Source organism: Gymnoscopelus braueri, assembly GCF_963280865.1.
Source record: "Gymnoscopelus braueri genome assembly, chromosome: 12".
NCBI classification, from domain to species: Eukaryota; Metazoa; Chordata; class Actinopteri; order Myctophiformes; family Myctophidae; genus Gymnoscopelus; species Gymnoscopelus braueri.
The window spans coordinates 5,239,002-5,258,835 of NC_137614.1; the positions used below are offsets into that span (position 1 = coordinate 5,239,002).

At 42.6% G+C, this 19,834-nt stretch overlaps 1 protein-coding gene across 1 annotated transcript in view; it reads right to left on the bottom strand.

Moving 5' to 3' along the window:
- Window positions 1–19,834, bottom strand: part of LOC308097434 (sodium/potassium-transporting ATPase subunit beta-1-interacting protein 3-like) — a gene marked incomplete at its 3' end in the record, with an annotated part of 40,345 nt that overhangs the window by 1,001 nt on the left and 19,510 nt on the right. The window contains exons 2-5 of the mRNA XM_080445193.1: window positions 7,057–7,194; window positions 5,579–5,659; window positions 4,254–4,457; window positions 3,742–3,802 (exon numbers count right to left, since the gene is read on the bottom strand). Coding sequence (XP_080301319.1) covers window positions 3,742–3,802; window positions 4,254–4,457; window positions 5,579–5,659; window positions 7,057–7,194 — 484 coding nt within the window. The remainder of the gene's footprint in view (window positions 1–3,741; window positions 3,803–4,253; window positions 4,458–5,578; window positions 5,660–7,056; window positions 7,195–19,834) is intronic.

Here is a 19,834-nt window from a genome sequence, read left to right on the forward strand (position 1 = left end):
ACGCATTGTGAGCTTTGTGAGTAGAAGTAAAAGTACTGAAAATAGGAAATATTTAAGTAAAGTAAAACATACCTCAAAGTACAGTACTTGAGTACATGTACTTAATTACTTTACACCACTGGGGATGGATCATAATGACATTAATTAAAAATAAAAGAATTCATAGAAAGCGATATGATAATTTTTTTTTAATCATACACATATAATACAATATATACATTTAAATAAATAAATATTTACATAAATTAAAAATAATAACATACTTACAATAATATACTAACATATAATACAATATGGCCTATAAATTGATATCATTATTGATTGTATAATGTTATATTAATTATATTACATTAATTAACATAAAATAATATAATATAAATATTTGATACATATAATATAATATAAAATGACATAATCCATATAAATCAATTATGATTATAATACACATAATAATACATTTAAATAAATAATATAAATAAATAATAACATACTTAACAATACAATACGGCACATACATTAACCCTTTTATATGAATTATATTACATGAATTAATGTAAAATAGTATAGCTAGTGTAATATAAGCATATAACATACTTATACTATAATTAAAAACTATATCAAAACATGTCCACAACTGATGTCTACAGAGTGGAAGATGTAAATAATAACAAATATCAGTGTTGTAGAACAGATCTGTTTATTACACAGAAACACACAGTAATGTGAATGAATGGTCCCTTTGCTCCAACTCAGACCATGTATGATTGATTCTAAACATTTTGACAAGACACAGGAATCTGTACAGTTTTTTTGTTTGTTGGAAAGAACCAGAGTTCCGATGGATCTAATGTAGTTATTATTTGGTCACAAGCCCCACTGTTCATTTGTTCAATATGTATACAACTTACAGACACACTTAACCACCAACTTTAACTTAAAAAAAATTAATAGCAAAATTAGCAGATCTACCACCTTGTAGAGCTTGTAGATCTGCTATTTTTTGTGACTTTTGGGTGACACTGTGGTATGACGAAGTAAGGCATTCATTTATGAAAAAGCAAAACAAAAAACACATAAAAAGCTGAAATCTAGAGATATGAGGTTTCTGCCCGACAGCAACGATATTCAAAACACATGGCTGTGTTTGAATCTGTTCATCTGTTGCATGCTCTCTCTCTCTCTCTCTCACACACACACACACACACACACACACACACACACACACACACACACACACACACACACACACACACACACACACACACACACACACACACACACACACACACACACACACACACACACACACACACATTTGAAATATTTATTTATGTCCACATAATGAGAAGTACAGGATGTACAAAGGACATAAACACTGCCAGTGCAGTCAGATGAAGGGAAAACAGTTAGTTACAAAGCGCATGTAAAGCAGAGCAACGTTACATACAAAACAAAAGATGGCATACTTGTCAAACACAGCGGACAACAATCATGGGTAAAGGAAGCAACGCCTCCTCCAAATTGAGCGGCTTCCTATAATAGCTGATATTGAGCAGTACCTTGCTAATTGTTTAGCCCTCCTTTTGGAGAGGCCGGCCATTTGCACACACACACACACACACACACACACACACACACACACACACACACACACACACACACACACACACACACACACACACACACACACACACACACACACACACACACACACACACACACACACACACGTATACATACATACATAACAGAGTAGATTCAGATGAGGTCATTATAAATTCTCCTGAGAACAGTGAATATATAGATAAGAGAGGAGGGCTCATGTTGTTTCATTCAGTGGTTCTCAAGAAAGTGGGGTCCTGGGGACCACCAGGGGTCCTCGAGTGGGCTCCAGGGGCGTCCCCAACCAAAATGGGGAACAGTTGAACTACTTTGAACTTTGTACTTGTACTGCAGATGTCATCTCGCAGATCGGCTATTTTCTAAACATTTAGACATTTTACAAATCTTGTTTTACGGGGGTCCCTGGCATAACATCTTTTCAGATGGGGGTCCCCTGCCCAAATACATATTAATTTGGGGGTCCTTGCCATGAAAATGTTTGAGAACCACTGTTTTTTTCCCACATATCGAACAAAGCTATTCTGCCCTGAACCCCAAAAAGCAATGGAATTGCAGTGCTGTTTGATCTGCATCCGTCACCAGTGGACTGGTCCACTCCTTCCGCTGGCTGGTTACTTGTAATCTAGAAACAACATTCAATATGAATATCATTTTGCATAGATGGATGATGTTTTGAGCTAAGCAAAAAGTGAACGTGATATGACATCAGTGGTGGAAAAAGTACTCGAAATGTTTTACTTAAGTAAAAGTATCAATACTGCAATGTAGAAGTACAAGTAAAAGACCGGAATTCAAAATTTACCTGAGTAAAAGTACAAAAGTATTGGTATCAAAATGTACTTAAAGTACCAAAAGTAAAAGTACTAAAATGTTTGAAAATAGCAGATCTACAAGCTCACAACGCGTCGCGATGCGACACGTTGTGAGCTTGTAGATCGTATATTTTCCAAATAGCCTAGGTATAAAATAGGGCTAAAGTGGTTAATGTATGTTTTATAATATAGTAATTTATATCTGCAAAGTAACTAGTAACTAAAGTTTTCAAATAATTGCAGTGGAGTAAAAGAACAATATTTGCCTCTGAGCTGTAGTGGAGTAGAAGTAAAAGTATTCACCTGTTTCCTAGGCTGTGTGTTTTCCACTTCCTGTAGATTTCATTGGATATCATTGGTCATCTGACCAGTTTCATTGGATTTCATTGGATCAAATCGACAGGATGTGGAAAACACACAGCCTAGGACACAGGTGAATAGACAATTGGAAATACTCCAGTAAAGTAAAAGTACCTCAAAATTGTACTTAAGTACAGTACTTGAGTAAATGTACTTTACACCACTGTATGAAATGCATATCAAATCAAACTGTATCTATATAGCACACTTAAAAACGACTGTAGTCGACCAAAGTGCTGTACAGGTCATATGAGGAAAGTAAGAAGGGAAGAAACAGTACCTACCAACAACCTCATGTTAGAAGAGCAACTTGGATGGATGATGAAATTCAACTGCAAAAATAAGTAAACACATAAGTGACACACAGCACTTATTAACTCATTAAGACTGGGAACGCATCTGTGTCATTTTAGATGTTTTTGAGCTATTCAAAAATAGCGGATATACAAGCTCATAGCGCGGCACCGCGCTATGAGCTTGTAACTTCTGTTACAAGTAAAAGGCCTGTGTTCAAGATGTTACTTGAGTAAAAGTAAAAAAATATTGGCATCAAAATATACTTAAAGTACCAAAAGTAAAAGTACAAGAATGTTTGAAAATAGCAGATCTACAAGCTCACAACGCGTCGCGACGATGGGACACGTTGTGAGCTTGTAGATCGGCTATTTTCAAATAGCCTATGTATAAAATAGGGCTAAATTAATGTGTGTTTTATAATATAATAATTTATATCTGCAAAGTAACTAGTAAGGATAGTATTCAAATAATTGTAGTGGAGTAAAAGTACAATATTTGTCTCTGAGATGTAGTGGAGTAGAACAGTAAAAGTATTGAAAATTGGAAATACTCCAGTAAAGTAAAAGTACCTCAAGATTGTACTTAAGTACAGTACTTGAGTACATACTTAGTAACTTTCCACCACTGGGTTTGAGTATGATATACTTACAGCTGTCGTCCTGGTCTGGGAATGTGCTGACTACATAGCAGGCGTAAACAAAGCCCAAGAGCTGTGGAAGAAATCAGCGTCAAACCTCCATCACAATAAACGCTTATTTGTGAGCATTTATTTTTAAGCCAAATGATTGACAGTTACAGTAGGAACCAAATGGACCCTGACGGGCCTGTAACTCAGAAGTTAATGTTATCAAATGGGGGTCCGTGGCCTTAATGCAAATCAAACTGGGGGTCCTTGAAATTAAAATGTTTGAGAATCACTGTTATAGTCGTAAAACATCTTCTCTTATTATGGGGGTCCCTGGCGTATGTTTTTAAATGGGGGCCCGCGGGCTAATGTGTCAATTTGGGGGTCCTTGACATGAATACGTTTGAGAACCAGTGCTTTATAGGCTACTATAGCAAATACTGTTGCTAATTATTGCTAATAATATTTAATACTCACTGATATGAGTAGCTGTACAATGCAGTGATCATATTTTAATAATAATATTTAATACTCACTGATATGAGTAGCTGTACAATGCAGTGCAGCACCTCAATGTATTGATACTCCATCCAGCAGCTGACGATAGTGATGAGCTGTGGGTTCTCCTGGCTCTGCTGCCACCCGGTGGCGTGGATGTCCTTGCTCTCGCAGCCCGGGCCGTGGTCCCTCCACCAGGAGTGATGGGAGGAGGGGACCCCCAGAGACAGGATGTCACTGTCCTAAAACCCAGGAGAAAACACTTACAATTAGAGATCTGTACCGGCAGGGCAGGCAGTGTTGATTTGGAGAGCAAATAAACAAACAAAGAGCTCGTACAAATAATTGACAACAGGTAGGCACGGCTAAGAGGAAGGGTCAGGGTAGTGTTTCCTGAAGAGGTGGGTTTTCAGCCTGTGGCGAAGATGGGCAGTGACTCTTTACAAACGCAAACTAGACAAATTCAACACCATACCAATTTCCAGTGGTGGAAAAAGTACTCAAATTTTTACTTAAGCAAAAGTATCAATACTGCAATGTAGAAATACCCTGTTACAAGTAAAAGTCCGGAATTCTAAATTTACTTGAGTAAAAGTACAAAAGTATTGGTATCAAAATGTACTTAAAGGTATAGTTCACCCCCAAAATGACTTTTTTTCTATCGATTAGTCACCCCATGGAGACTTGAATTCATGGATATGTTTTTGTTTTTGTCACATTCCTAAGCCAATAATTTGATGACTGGCAGCGGTTCCGGTAGGAGACACAAAGAGTCTCCATTGTGTCTCCTACCGGAACCGCTGCCTACTGGTCCGCTGGTCATCAAATTATTGGCTTAGGAATGTGACAAAAACAAAACAATATCCATGAATTCAAGTCTCCATGGGGTGAGTAATCGATAGAAAAAAGTAATTTTATGGGTGAACTATCCCTTTAAGGTACCAAAAGTATAAAGTACTCATTATGCACAATGTCCCATTTCACAAGTTTTCAAATGTATAAAATTCATAAAGATCTTTTGAAAATAGCAGATCTAAAAGCTTGCGATGCATTGCATCGCGACGCATTGAGAAGTAAAATACTGAAAATTGTTAATACTACAGTAAAGTAAAACAATATCTCAAAATTGTACTTAAGTACAGTAGTTGAGTAAATGCACTTAGTTACTTTACACCACTGCCAATTTCACAAAATGAATCAAAATGTCTAAGGGAGAATATTTATCAAACGGAAAACAAAGGCATTGTGTGGTGTTCCAGGGATACAAGGTGGAGCAGATAGAAGCGTTTGTACCATGGAATCATGTGAAGGTAGTAGTTTAGTCTCTCTAATTATCCGGCTCCATCATGAGCATTAGTCCTACCTTTGAAAGGTCTCCCAGGTCCAAGAAGAGACAGCTAACAAAGACATTCCACCCAACCCACAACAACGTCCACACCAGGTACTGCCAGAGAGAGAAAAAACAAAGAAAAGATTTAGTAATGAATGACAAACAAGATGCACTTTTTTTTAAACAAAAGTTATGATCTATTATTGTTTTCAAGACAACAACATTTAAGCAGAGAGTGTAAAGAATTGTCCCTTAAGGGCAATTTATGGACCCTTTTACAGGTCTGAGGTCCGAAGCATGTTCAAGTGGAACCAGATTTTGCTTCCACTTGTACACCCTTCGGAGTTAAATTATATAGGATTTTGCTATGTAAAGTTTCAGGCAAATTTTCCGTGCTGAAGAGTGGAATTGTTCAGAATCAGAATGAGCTTTGCAGTCACATCACAGATTGACAGGCGTAAACAGCTGTGTGAAATACCTTTTCATACAAAGCTCTAGTTTTAGTTTTCAGAAAAGGAATAGAAATAGAAAGAAGAGCCAGGAAAACAGATCATCACAATGTTCCTAGTTACTAGCTCCTATAGTTCAGACAGGAGATGAAGCTTCCCTCACCAACACAACATAGCGTAGTCGGTTACTGGACGGTACCAAACAGAATCACTCACCATTACAACATAGTGTAGTGGGTACTGAACAGTACAATAATGATGATGGACTCACCAGTACAACATTGATTGATTGATTGATTGATTGATTGATTGATTGAATACTTTATTAGCAGTTTGCAATAAAAGCACAGGAAATGTAAACAGTTAGAAAACAAAAACAAAATATATGTACAGTAAACAGTTCGGGCCACCTGTAAGTGCTCTTTTAGAGCGGTTTTGAAGGAGAGTAGGGATTTACACTCCTTTACGATTGTTGGTAGGGCGTTCCACATTTTTGTGGCATAGCAGGAGAACAAATTTAACCCCTTGTTTGAGACAAATCTGGGTTGAATGTGATTAGTGGAGCTCCCTCTGGTGTTGTGATTGTGGACTTGATTGACGTTTATAAAGCAGTTTGACAAGTACATGGGTGTCTTTGGGGTGTATTGTATCTTGTAGACCAGGCCCATTGCAAGATGCTGTACTCTGTCCTTTACCCTGAGCCATCCGACCCTAGCAAAGTGAGCATGGGTTAAATGAGTTGCAGATGTAAGGCCAAGCAGTAGCCTGACCAGTTTGTTTTGGGATGTCATGGAGACTTCTTTTTAAGGCCTTTGTGGTGTTGTGGTACCATGAGGTGCATGCATAGTCGAAGTAACCTTGGATGAGTGCTCCTGTTACTGACCAGTAACTCCTGTACAAAAAATGTTGATCTTTGGTTGACTTCTTTGATGACAACTACTTTAGTTGCCATTTTATCACTGGAAAGATTTGCCTCTAAAATGGAACCTATAGGTAGGTAATTAACATAACGTGGTCGGTACTGGAGGGTACCAAACAGAACCATAATAATGATGGACTCACCAGTACAACGTAGCGTGGTCGGTACTGGATGGTACCGAACAGGCCCAGGATCACCATAACGATCTGGAAGAAGTTCACCATGATTGGAGCCCACTGGTATCCCAGGAAGTCAAACACCTGCCTCTCTACCGCCGTGATCTGAAGAGAGCAACAGAAAAGGTAGTTGTAATTACACTGTAATAATAATAAAAATAATAATAGTAATAATAATAATAATAATAATAATAATAAGTGTAACAATAATAATGGTGTTCACGGCAGGTAGTGCTCAATGTTAAATGCTATGGCCCGTGAACAGACTAGGCTCGGTGTACACGTAGTCGTTCACTTCCCATAGTTGCTATGGGAAGTGAACACTTGCGACTGCCTTTCGTGAACACTTCTATGCCGACTATATTTTCTCAATGGGGGGCAGTGGAGAGCCATAGTCAGCCTAATATTAGAACTACGGGCTGTGTACATTGTGTACACCTCCCACACTATACTATGGGAAACGGCCTACTATTAGAATTATGGGCTGTGTACATTGTGTACACCTCCCATACTATGCTATGGTAAATGGCGTTTACCATCATGTGACCTCCCGGGACGCTGTTTCTCGCCAATTCCCGCCTAGTCCCGCCTAGTACAGCCTAGTCCAGCCTAGTACAGCCTAGTCCAGCCTAGTCCAGCCTATTATAACCTAGTCCAGCCTAGTCCAGCCTATTACAGCCTAGTCCAGCCTATTACAGCCTAGTCCAGCCTATTACAGCCTAGTCCAGCCTAGTCCAGCCTATTATAGCCTAGTCCAGCCTTTTACAGCCTAGTCCAGCATAGCCCAACCTAGTCCAGCCTATTACAATCTAGTACAGCCTAGTCCAGCCTAGTCCGGCCTAGTCCAGCCTAGTCCAACCTATTACAGGCTGTTCCAGCCTAGTACAGCCTAGTACAGCCTATTACAGCCTATTACAGCCTAGTCCAGCCTAGTCCCACCTATTATGGCCTAGTCCAGCCTATTAAAGCCTAGTCCAACCTATTCAAGCCTAGTCCAGCTTAGTCCCGCCTATTAAAGCCTAGTCCAGCCTATTACAGCTTAGTCCAGCCTATTACAGCCTAGTCCAGCCTAGTACAGCCTAGTACAACCTAATAGAGCGTAGTAGAGCCTAGTACAACCTAGTCTTAACTAGTCCAGTCTGTTCCATGCTAGTAGAGCCTATATTGCCCTCCCCTAGTCTGTTCCATCAAAAGGCTGGACTAGGCTAGAACTGGGTGTACTAGGCTTTACTGTACTAGACTCTACTGGTCTCTAATAGGCTGTTTTAAGCTCTAGTAGGCTTTGCTAGGCTGTACTGGGCTCTATTAGGCTATAGAAGGCAGTAATTTACTTTGGCCTACAAAGGTACATGCAAAACTATTGCTCGTGCACACACAAGCTATGGCCCGTGTACACAGTGGTTAGTCCCTATGGTCTGAGTATCTACAGGGCTGACAAGGGACTAGTAAAGCCTAATAAAGAGTATTAGAGTCTGGTACAGCCTAGTACAACCTAGTCTAGCCTAGTCCAGCCTGTTCCATGCTAGTATAGCCTATACCACCCTCCCCTAGTCTGTTCTCCCAAAAGGCTGGACTAGTCTTGGATGTACTAGGCTGTACTGTACTGTACTAGACTCTACTGGTCTCTGATAGGCTGTTTTAAGCTCTAGTAGGCTTTGCTAGGCTTTATTGGGCTCTATTAGGCTATAGAAGCCAGTACTTTACTTTGGCCTACAAAGGCTCATGCAAAACTATTGCTCGTGAACACACAAGCTATGGCCCGTGTACACAGTGGTTAGTCCCTATGGTCTGAGTATCTACAGGGCTGACAAGGGACTAGTAAAGCCTAATAGAGAGTATTAGAGTCTGGTACAGCCTAGTACACTCTAGTCTAGCCTAGTCCAGCCTGTTCCATGCTAGTATAGCCTATACCAACCTCCCCTACTCTGTTCTCCCAACAGGCTGGACTATACTAGTCTTGGGTGCACTAGGCTGTACTGTACTGTACTGTACTAGACTCTACTGGTCTCTAATAGGCTGTTTTAAGCTCTAGTAGGCTTTGCTAGGCTTTACTGGGCTCTATTAGGCTATAGAAGCCAGTACTTTACTTTGGCCTACAAAGGCTCATGCAAAACTATTGCTCGTGAACACACAAGCTATGGCCCGTGTACACAGTGGTTAGTCCCTATGGTCTGAGTATCTACAGGGCTGACAAGGGACTAGTAAAGCCTAATAGAGAGTATTAGAGTCTGGTACAGCCTAGTACAATCTAGTCTAGCCTAGTCCAGCCTGTTCCATGCTAGTATAGCCTATACCACCCTCCCATAGTCTGTTCTCCAAACAGGCTGGACTATACTAGTCTTGGGTGCACTAGGCTGTACTGTACTGTACTGTACTAGACTCTACTGGTCTCTAATAGGCTGTTTTAAGCTCTAATAGGCTTTGCTAGGCTTTACTGGGCTCTATTAGGCTATAGAAGCCAGTACTTTTCTTTGGCCTACAAAGGCTCATGCAAAACTATTGCTCGTGAACACACAAGCTATGGCCTGTGTACACAGTGGTTAGTCCCTATGGTCTGAGTATCTACAGGGCTGACAAGGGACTAGTAAAGCCTAATAGAGAGTATTAGAGTCTGGTACAGCCTAGCACAATCTAGTCTAGCCTAGTCCAGCCTGTTCCATGCTAGTATAGCCTATACCACCCTCCCCTAGTCTGCTCTCCAAACAGGCTGGACTATACTAGTCTTGGGTGCACTAGGCTGTACTGTACTGTACTGTACTAGACTCTACTGGTCTCTAATAGGCTGTTTTAAGCTCTAGTAGGCTTTGCTAGGCTTTACTGGGCTCTATTAGGCTATAGAAGCCAGTACTTTACTTTGGCCTACAAAGGCTCTTGCAAAACTATTGCTCGTGAACACACAAGCTATGGCCCGTGTACACAGTGGTTAGTCCCTATGGTCTGAGTATCTACAGGGCTGACAAGGGACTAGTAAAGCCTAATAGAGAGTATTAGAGTCTGGTACAGCCTAGTACACTCTAGTCTAGCCTAGTCCAGCCTGTTCCATGCTAGTATAGCCTATACCAACCTCCACTACTCTGTTCTCCCAACAGGCTGGACTATACTAGTCTTGTGTGCACTAGGCTGTACTGTACTGTACTGTACTAGACTCTACTGGTCTCTAATAGGCTGTTTTAAGCTCTAGTAGGCTTTTCTAGGCTTTACTGGGCTCTATTAGGCTATAGAAGGCAGTACTTTACTTTGGCCTACAAAGGTTCATGCAAAACTATTGCTCGTGAACACACAAGCTATGGCCTGTGTACACAGTGGTTAGTCCCTATGGTCTGAGTATCTACAGGGCTGACAAGGGACTAGTACAGCCTAATAGAGAGTATTAGAGTCTGGTACAGCCTAGTACAACCTAGTCTAGCCTAGTCCAGCCTGTTCCATGCTAGTCTAGACTTAGTATAGTGCTTAAAGAGTGACTTTGAGAGCTGTTTTACCGTACAATGTAAGTCAATGAGGAGCAAATTTAGAATGATCAATTTCTAATCAATGGAGCAATTATTTTTGATTTCTTGTCCACCTTTGGAGTTACATCATGGCAAGGTAACTACACAACCCAAACCTCTACCAAAGTGGTCTTGCCCTTTAAGCAGGTAGGTATTGTCAATAGTCAGAGGGAAGTGGCAGTGTGAGGCAGTGTAGTGTGTAATGTTACTTGGGGGGATATGAATGTGTGGCTGCTGCTCACCCTCCTGGTAGGACAAACTTCATTAAAGTTGGGTTCGGGTTAGTTGGCTCGCCATCATGATCCTTTTTCTTATCAAGAAAAGTAACCTGGCCAATTCAATCAGATTCATGCAGGCACAGCCAGCATGTTGTGCCAGCAGTCAGTTTGGGTGGAAATCTCAGAGTAGTGTGCACCTCACTCTGCTACTGCAGACTGTCTCTGCTTCATGCAATTATTGGCAATTGCAAGCACTGGTGTGACTGATTGATTGAGTGAGTGAGACTGAGTGTGTGTGTGACTGTGTTTGTGACTCTGTCAGTGACACACAGACAGCAGTGACACAAACCTTTTGAAAACCTTTTGAAACCTGGGTTACATCAGCCCTGTAGATACTCAGACCATTTGGATTAACCACTGTGTAAACAGGCAATAGTTTGTGTGTGCACGACCAATAGTTTCGCATGAACATTTGTAGGCCAAAGTAAAGTACTGCCTTCTATAGCCTAATAGAGCCCAGTACAGCCTAGCAAAGCCTACTAGAGCTGAAAGCAGACTATTAGAGCCCAGCAGAGACTAGTACAGTAAAGCCTAGTACACCCAGGTCTAGCCTACTCCAGCCTGTTGGGAGAACAGAATAGGGGAGGGGGTACCAGGCTATGCTAGGACTGATAAGGCTGGACTAGGATAGACTAGATTGTACTAGGCTGTACCAGACTCTAATACTCTCTATTAGGCTGTACTAGTCCCTTGTCAGCCCTGTAGATACTCAGACCATAGGGACTAACCACTGTGTACACAGGCCATAGCTTGTGTGTTCACGAGCAATAGTTTTGCATGAACCTTTGTAGGCCAAAGTAAAGTACTGCCTTCTATAGCCTAATAGAGCCCAGTAAAGCCTAGCAAAGCCTACTAGAGCTTAAAACAGCCTATTAGAGACCAGTAGAGTCTAGTACAGTACAGTACAGTACAGCCTAGTGCACACAAGACTAGTATAGTCCAGCCTGTTGGGAGAACAGAGTAGTGGAGGTTGGTATAGGCTATACTAGCATGGAACAGGCTGGACTAGGCTAGACTAGAGTGTACTAGGCTGTACCAGACTCTAATACTCTCTATTAGGCTTTACTAGTCCCTTGTCAGCCCTGTAGATACTCAGACCATAGGGACTAAACACTGTGTACACGGGCCATAGCTTGTGTGTTCACGAGCAATAGTTTTGCAAGAGCCTTTGTAGGCCAAAGTAAAGTACTGGCTTCTATAGCCTAATAGAGCCCAGTAAAGCCTAGCAAAGCCTACTAGAGCTTAAAACAGCCTATTAGAGACCAGTAGAGTCTAGTACAGTACAGTACAGTACAGCCTAGTGCACCCAAGACTAGTATAGTCCAGCCTGTTGGGAGAACAGAGTAGTGGAGGTTGGTATAGGCTATACTAGCATGGAACAGGCTGGACTAGGCTAGACTAGAGTGTACTAGGCTGTACCAGACTCTAATACTCTCTATTAGGCTTTACTAGTCCCTTGTCAGCCCTTTAGATACTCAGACCATAGGGACTAAACACTGTGTACACGGGCCATAGCTTGTGTGTTCACGAGCAATAGTTTTGCAAGAGCCTTTGTAGGCCAAAGTAAAGTACTGGCTTCTATAGCCTAATAGAGCCCAGTAAAGCCTAGCAAAGCCTACTAGAGCTTAAAACAGCCTATTAGAGACCAGTAGAGTCTAGTACAGTACAGTACAGTACAGCCTAGTGCACCCAAGACTAGTATAGTACAGCCTGTTGGGAGAACAGAGTAGTGGAGGTTGGTATAGGCTATACTAGCATGGAACAGGCTGGACTAGGCTAGACTAGAGTGTACTAGGCTGTACCAGACTCTAATACTCTCTATTAAGCTTTACTAGTCCCTTGTCAGCCCTTTAGATACTCAGACCATAGGGACTAAACACTGTGTACACGGGCCATAGCTTGTGTGTTCACGAGCAATAGTTTTGCAAGAGCCTTTGTAGGCCAAAGTAAAGTACTGGCTTCTATAGCCTAATAGAGCCCAGTAAAGCCTAGCAAAGCCTACTAGAGCTTAAAACAGCCTATTAGAGACCAGTAGAGTCTAGTACAGTACAGTACAGTACAGCCTAGTGCACCCAAGACTAGTATAGTCCAGCCTGTTGGGAGAACAGAGTAGTGGAGGTTGGTATAGGCTATACTAGCATGGAACAGGCTGGACTAGGCTAGACTAGAGTGTACTAGGCTGTACCAGACTCTAATACTCTCTATTATGCTTTACTAGTCCCTTGTCAGCCCTTTAGATACTCAGACCATAGGGACTAAACACTGTGTACACGGGCCATAGCTTGTGTGTTCACGAGCAATAGTTTTGCAAGAGCCTTTGTAGGCCAAAGTAAAGTACTGGCTTCTATAGCCTCATAGTGCCCAGTAAAGCCTAGCAAAGCCTACTAGAGCTTAAAACAGCCTATTAGAGACCAGTAGAGTCTAGTACAGTACAGTACAGTACAGCCTAGTGCACCCAAGACTAGTATAGTCCAGCCTGTTGGGAGAACAGAGTAGTGGAGGTTGGTATAGGCTATACTAGCATGGAACAGGCTGGACTAGGCTAGACTAGAGTGTACTAGGCTGTACCAGACTCTAATACTCTCTATTAGGCTTTACTAGTCCCTTGTCAGCCCTTTAGATACTCAGACCATAGGGACTAAACACTGTGTACACGGGCCATAGCTTGTGTGTTCACGAGCAATAGTTTTGCAAGAGCCTTTGTAGGCCAAAGTAAAGTACTGGCTTCTATAGCCTAATAGAGCCCAGTAAAGCCTAGCAAAGCCTACTAGAGCTTAAAACAGCCTATTAGAGACCAGTAGAGTCTAGTACAGTACAGTACAGCCTAGTGCACCCAAGACTAGTATAGTCCAGCCTGTTGGGAGAACAGAGTAGTGGAGGTTGGTATAGGCTATACTAGCATGGAACAGGCTGGACTAGGCTAGACTAGAGTGTACTAGGCTGTACCAGACTCTAATACTCTCTATTAGGCTTTACTAGTCCCTTGTCAGCCCTTTAGATACTCAGACCATAGGGACTAAACACTGTGTACACGGGCCATAGCTTGTGTGTTCACGAGCAATAGTTTTGCAAGAGCCTTTGTAGGCCAAAGTAAAGTACTGGCTTCTATAGCCTAATAGAGCCCAGTAAAGCCTAGCAAAGCCTACTAGAGCTTAAAACAGCCTATTAGAGACCAGTAGAGTCTAGTACAGTACAGTACAGTACAGCCTAGTGCACCCAAGACTAGTATAGTCCAGCCTGTTGGGAGAACAGAGTAGTGGAGGTTGGTATAGGCTATACTAGCATGGAACAGGCTGGACTAGGCTAGACTAGAGTGTACTAGGCTGTACCAGACTCTAATACTCTCTATTAGGCTTTACTAGTCCCTTGTCAGCCCTTTAGATACTCAGACCATAGGGACTAAACACTGTGTACACGGGCCATAGCTTGTGTGTTCACGAGCAATAGTTTTGCAAGAGCTTTGTAGGCCAAAGTAAAGTACTGGCTTCTATAGCCTAATAGAGCCCAGTAAAGCCTAGCAAAGCCTACTAGAGCTTAAAACAGCCTATTAGAGACCAGTAGAGTCTAGTACAGTACAGTACAGTACAGCCTAGTGCACCCAAGACTAGTATAGTCCAGCCTGTTGGGAGAACAGAGTAGTGGAGGTTGGTATAGGCTATACTAGCATGGAACAGGCTGGACTAGGCTAGACTAGAGTGTACTAGGCTGTACCAGACTCTAATACTCTCTATTAGGCTTTACTAGTCCCTTGTCAGCCCTTTAGATACTCAGACCATAGGGACTAAACACTGTGTACACGGGCCATAGCTTGTGTGTTCACGAGCAATAGTTTTGCAAGAGCCTTTGTAGGCCAAAGTAAAGTACTGCCTTCTATAGCCTAATAGAGCCCAGTAAAGCCTAGCAAAGCCTACTAGAGCTTAAAACAGCCTATTAGAGACCAGTAGAGTCTAGTACAGTACAGTACAGTACAGTACAGCCTAGTGCACCCAAGACTAATATAGTCCAGCCTGTTGGGAGAACAGAGTAGTGGAGGTTGGTATAGGCTATACTAGCATGGAACAGGCTGGACTAGGCTAGACTAGAGTGTACTAGGCTCTACCAGACTCTAATACTCTCTATTAGGCTTTACTAGTCCCTTGTCAGCCCTTTAGATACTCAGACCATAGGGACTAAACACTGTGTACACGGGCCATAGCTTGTGTGTTCACGAGCAATAGTTTTGCAAGAGCCTTTGTAGGCCAAAGTAAAGTACTGGCTTCTATAGCCTAATAGAGCCCAGTAAAGCCTAGCAAAGCCTACTAGAGCTTAAAACAGCCTATTAGAGACCAGTAGAGTCTAGTACAGTACAGTACAGTACAGCCTAGTGCACCCAAGACTAGTATAGTCCAGCCTGTTGGGAGAACAGAGTAGTGGAGGTTGGTATAGGCTATACTAGCATGGAACAGGATGGACTAGGCTAGACTAGAGTGTACTAGGCTGTACCAGACTCTAATACTCTCTATTAGGCTTTACTAGTCCCTTGTCAGCCCTTTAGATACTCAGACCATAGGGACTAAACACTGTGTACACGGGCCATAGCTTGTGTGTTCACGAGCAATAGTTTTGCAAGAGCCTTTGTAGGCCAAAGTAAAGTACTGCCTTCTATAGCCTAATAGAGCCCAGTAAAGCCTAGCAAAGCCTACTAGAGCTTAAAACAGCCTATTAGAGACCAGTAGAGTCTAGTACAGTACAGTACAGTACAGCCTAGTGCACCCAAGACTAATATAGTCCAGCCTGTTGGGAGAACAGAGTAGTGGAGGTTGGTATAGGCTATACTAGCATGGAACAGGCTGGACTAGGCTAGACTAGAGTGTACTAGGCTCTACCAGACTCTAATACTCTCTATTAGGCTTTACTAGTCCCTTGTCAGCCCTTTAGATACTCAGACCATAGGGACTAAACACTGTGTACACGGGCCATAGCTTGTGTGTTCACGAGCAATAGTTTTGCAAGAGCCTTTGTAGGCCAAAGTAAAGTACTGCCTTCTATAGCCTAATAGAGCCCAGTAAAGCCTAGCAAAGCCTACTAGAGCTTAAAACAGCCTATTAGAGACCAGTAGAGTCTAGTACAGTACAGTACAGTACAGCCTAGTGCACCCAAGACTAGTATAGTCCAGCCTGTTGGGAGAACAGAGTAGTGGAGGTTGGTATAGGCTATACTAGCATGGAACAGGCTGGACTAGGCTAGACTAGAGTGTACTAGGCTGTACCAGACTCTAATACTCTCTATTAGGCTTTACTAGTCCCTTGTCAGCCCTTTAGATACTCAGACCATAGGGACTAAACACTGTGTACACGGGCCATAGCTTGTGTGTTCACGAGCAATAGTTTTGCAAGAGCCTTTGTAGGCCAAAGTAAAGTACTGCCTTCTATAGCCTAATAGAGCCCAGTAAAGCCTAGCAAAGCCTACTAGAGCTTAAAACAGCCTATTAGAGACCAGTAGAGTCTAGTACAGTACAGTACAGTACAGCCTAGTGCACCCAAGACTAGTATAGTCCAGCCTGTTGGGAGAACAGAGTAGTGGAGGTTGGTATAGGCTATACTAGCATGGAACAGGCTGGACTAGGCTAGACTAGAGTGTACTAGGCTGTACCAGACTCTAATACTCTCTATTAGGCTTTACTAGTCCCTTGTCAGCCCTTTAGATACTCAGACCATAGGGACTAAACACTGTGTACACGGGCCATAGCTTGTGTGTTCACGAGCAATAGTTTTGCAAGAGCCTTTGTAGGCCAAAGTAAAGTACTGGCTTCTATAGCCTAATAGAGCCCAGTAAAGCCTAGCAAAGCCTACTAGAGCTTAAAACAGCCTATTAGAGACCAGTAGAGTCTAGTACAGTACAGTACAGTACAGCCTAGTGCACCCAAGACTAGTATAGTCCAGCCTGTTGGGAGAACAGAGTAGTGGAGGTTGGTATAGGCTATACTAGCATGGAACAGGTTGGACTAGGCTAGACTAGAGTGTACTAGGCTGTACCAGACTCTAATACTCTCTATTAGGCTTTACTAGTCCCTTGTCAGCCCTTTAGATACTCAGACCATAGGGACTAAACACTGTGTACACGGGCCATAGCTTGTGTGTTCACGAGCAATAGTTTTGCAAGAGCCTTTGTAGGCCAAAGTAAAGTACTGCCTTCTATAGCCTAATAGAGCCCAGTAAAGCCTAGCAAAGCCTACTAGAGCTTAAAACAGCCTATTAGAGACCAGTAGAGTCTAGTACAGTACAGTACAGTACAGTACAGCCTAGTGCACCCAAGACTAATATAGTCCAGCCTGTTGGGAGAACAGAGTAGTGGAGGTTGGTATAGGCTATACTAGCATGGAACAGGCTGGACTAGGCTAGACTAGAGTGTACTAGGCTCTACCAGACTCTAATACTCTCTATTAGGCTTTACTAGTCCCTTGTCAGCCCTTTAGATACTCAGACCATAGGGACTAAACACTGTGTACACGGGCCATAGCTTGTGTGTTCACGAGCAATAGTTTTGCAAGAGCCTTTGTAGGCCAAAGTAAAGTACTGCCTTCTATAGCCTAATAGAGCCCAGTAAAGCCTAGCAAAGCCTACTAGAGCTTAAAACAGCCTATTAGAGACCAGTAGAGTCTAGTACAGTACAGTACAGTACAGCCTAGTGCACCCAAGACTAGTATAGTCCAGCCTGTTGGGAGAACAGAGTAGTGGAGGTTGGTATAGGCTATACTAGCATGGAACAGGCTGGACTAGGCTAGACTAGAGTGTACTAGGCTCTACCAGACTCTAATACTCTCTATTAGGCTTTACTAGTCCCTTGTCAGCCCTTTAGATACTCAGACCATAGGGACTAAACACTGTGTACACGGGCCATAGCTTGTGTGTTCACGAGCAATAGTTTTGCAAGAGCCTTTGTAGGCCAAAGTAAAGTACTGGCTTCTATAGCCTAATAGAGCCCAGTAAAGCCTAGCAAAGCCTACTAGAGCTTAAAACAGCCTATTAGAGACCAGTAGAGTCTAGTACAGTACAGTACAGTACAGCCTAGTGCACCCAAGACTAGTATAGTCCAGCCTGTTGGGAGAACAGAGTAGTGGAGGTTGGTATAGGCTATACTAGCATGGAACAGGCTGGACTAGGCTAGACTAGAGTGTACTAGGCTGTACCAGACTCTAATACTCTCTATTAGGCTTTACTAGTCCCTTGTCAGCCCTTTAGATACTCAGACCATAGGGACTAAACACTGTGTACACGGGCCATAGCTTGTGTGTTCACGAGCAATAGTTTTGCAAGAGCCTTTGTAGGCCAAAGTAAAGTACTGGCTTCTATAGCCTAATAGAGCCCAGTAAAGCCTAGCAAAGCCTACTAGAGCTTAAAACAGCCTATTAGAGACCAGTAGAGTCTAGTACAGTACAGTACAGTACAGCCTAGTGCACCCAAGACTAGTATAGTCCAGCCTGTTGGGAGAACAGAGTAGTGGAGGTTGGTATAGGCTATACTAGCATGGAACAGGCTGGACTAGGCTAGACTAGAGTGTACTAGGCTGTACCAGACTCTAATACTCTCTATTAGGCTTTACTAGTCCCTTGTCAGCCCTTTAGATACTCAGACCATAGGGACTAAACACTGTGTACACGGGCCATAGCTTGTGTGTTCACGAGCAATAGTTTTGCAAGAGCCTTTGTAGGCCAAAGTAAAGTACTGGCTTCTATAGCCTAATAGAGCCCAGTAAAGCCTAGCAAAGCCTACTAGAGCTTAAAACAGCCTATTAGAGACCAGTAGAGTCTAGTACAGTACAGTACAGTACAGCCTAGTGCACCCAAGACTAGTATAGTCCAGCCTGTTGGGAGAACAGAGTAGTGGAGGTTGGTATAGGCTATACTAGCATGGAACAGGCTGGACTAGGCTAGACTAGAGTGTACTAGGCTGTACCAGACTCTAATACTCTCTATTAGGCTTTACTAGTCCCTTGTCAGCCCTTTAGATACTCAGACCATAGGGACTAAACACTGTGTACACGGGCCATAGCTTGTGTGTTCACGAGCAATAGTTTTGCAAGAGCCTTTGTAGGCCAAAGTAAAGTACTGCCTTCTATAGCCTAATAGAGCCCAGTAAAGCCTAGCAAAGCCTACTAGAGCTTAAAACAGCCTATTAGAGACCAGTAGAGTCTAGTACAGTACAGTACAGTACAGCCTAGTGCACCCAAGACTAATATAGTCCAGCCTGTTGGGAGAACAGAGTAGTGGAGGTTGGTATAGGCTATACTAGCATGGAACAGGCTGGACTAGGCTAGACTAGAGTGTACTAGGCTCTACCAGACTCTAATACTCTCTATTAGGCTTTACTAGTCCCTTGTCAGCCCTTTAGATACTCAGACCATAGGGACTAAACACTGTGTACACGGGCCATAGCTTGTGTGTTCACGAGCAATAGTTTTGCAAGAGCCTTTGTAGGCCAAAGTAAAGTACTGCCTTCTATAGCCTAATAGAGCCCAGTAAAGCCTAGCAAAGCCTACTAGAGCTTAAAACAGCCTATTAGAGACCAGTAGAGTCTAGTACAGTACAGTACAGTACAGCCTAGTGCACCCAAGACTAGTATAGTCCAGCCTGTTGGGAGAACAGAGTAGTGGAGGTTGGTATAGGCTATACTAGCATGGAACAGGCTGGACTAGGCTAGACTAGAGTGTACTAGGCTGTACCAGACTCTAATACTCTCTATTAGGCTTTACTAGTCCCTTGTCAGCCCTTTAGATACTCAGACCATAGGGACTAAACACTGTGTACACGGGCCATAGCTTGTGTGTTCACGAGCAATAGTTTTGCAAGAGCCTTTGTAGGCCAAAGTAAAGTACTGCCTTCTATAGCCTAATAGAGCCCAGTAAAGCCTAGCAAAGCCTACTAGAGCTTAAAACAGCCTATTAGAGACCAGTAGAGTCTAGTACAGTACAGTACAGTACAGCCTAGTGCACCCAAGACTA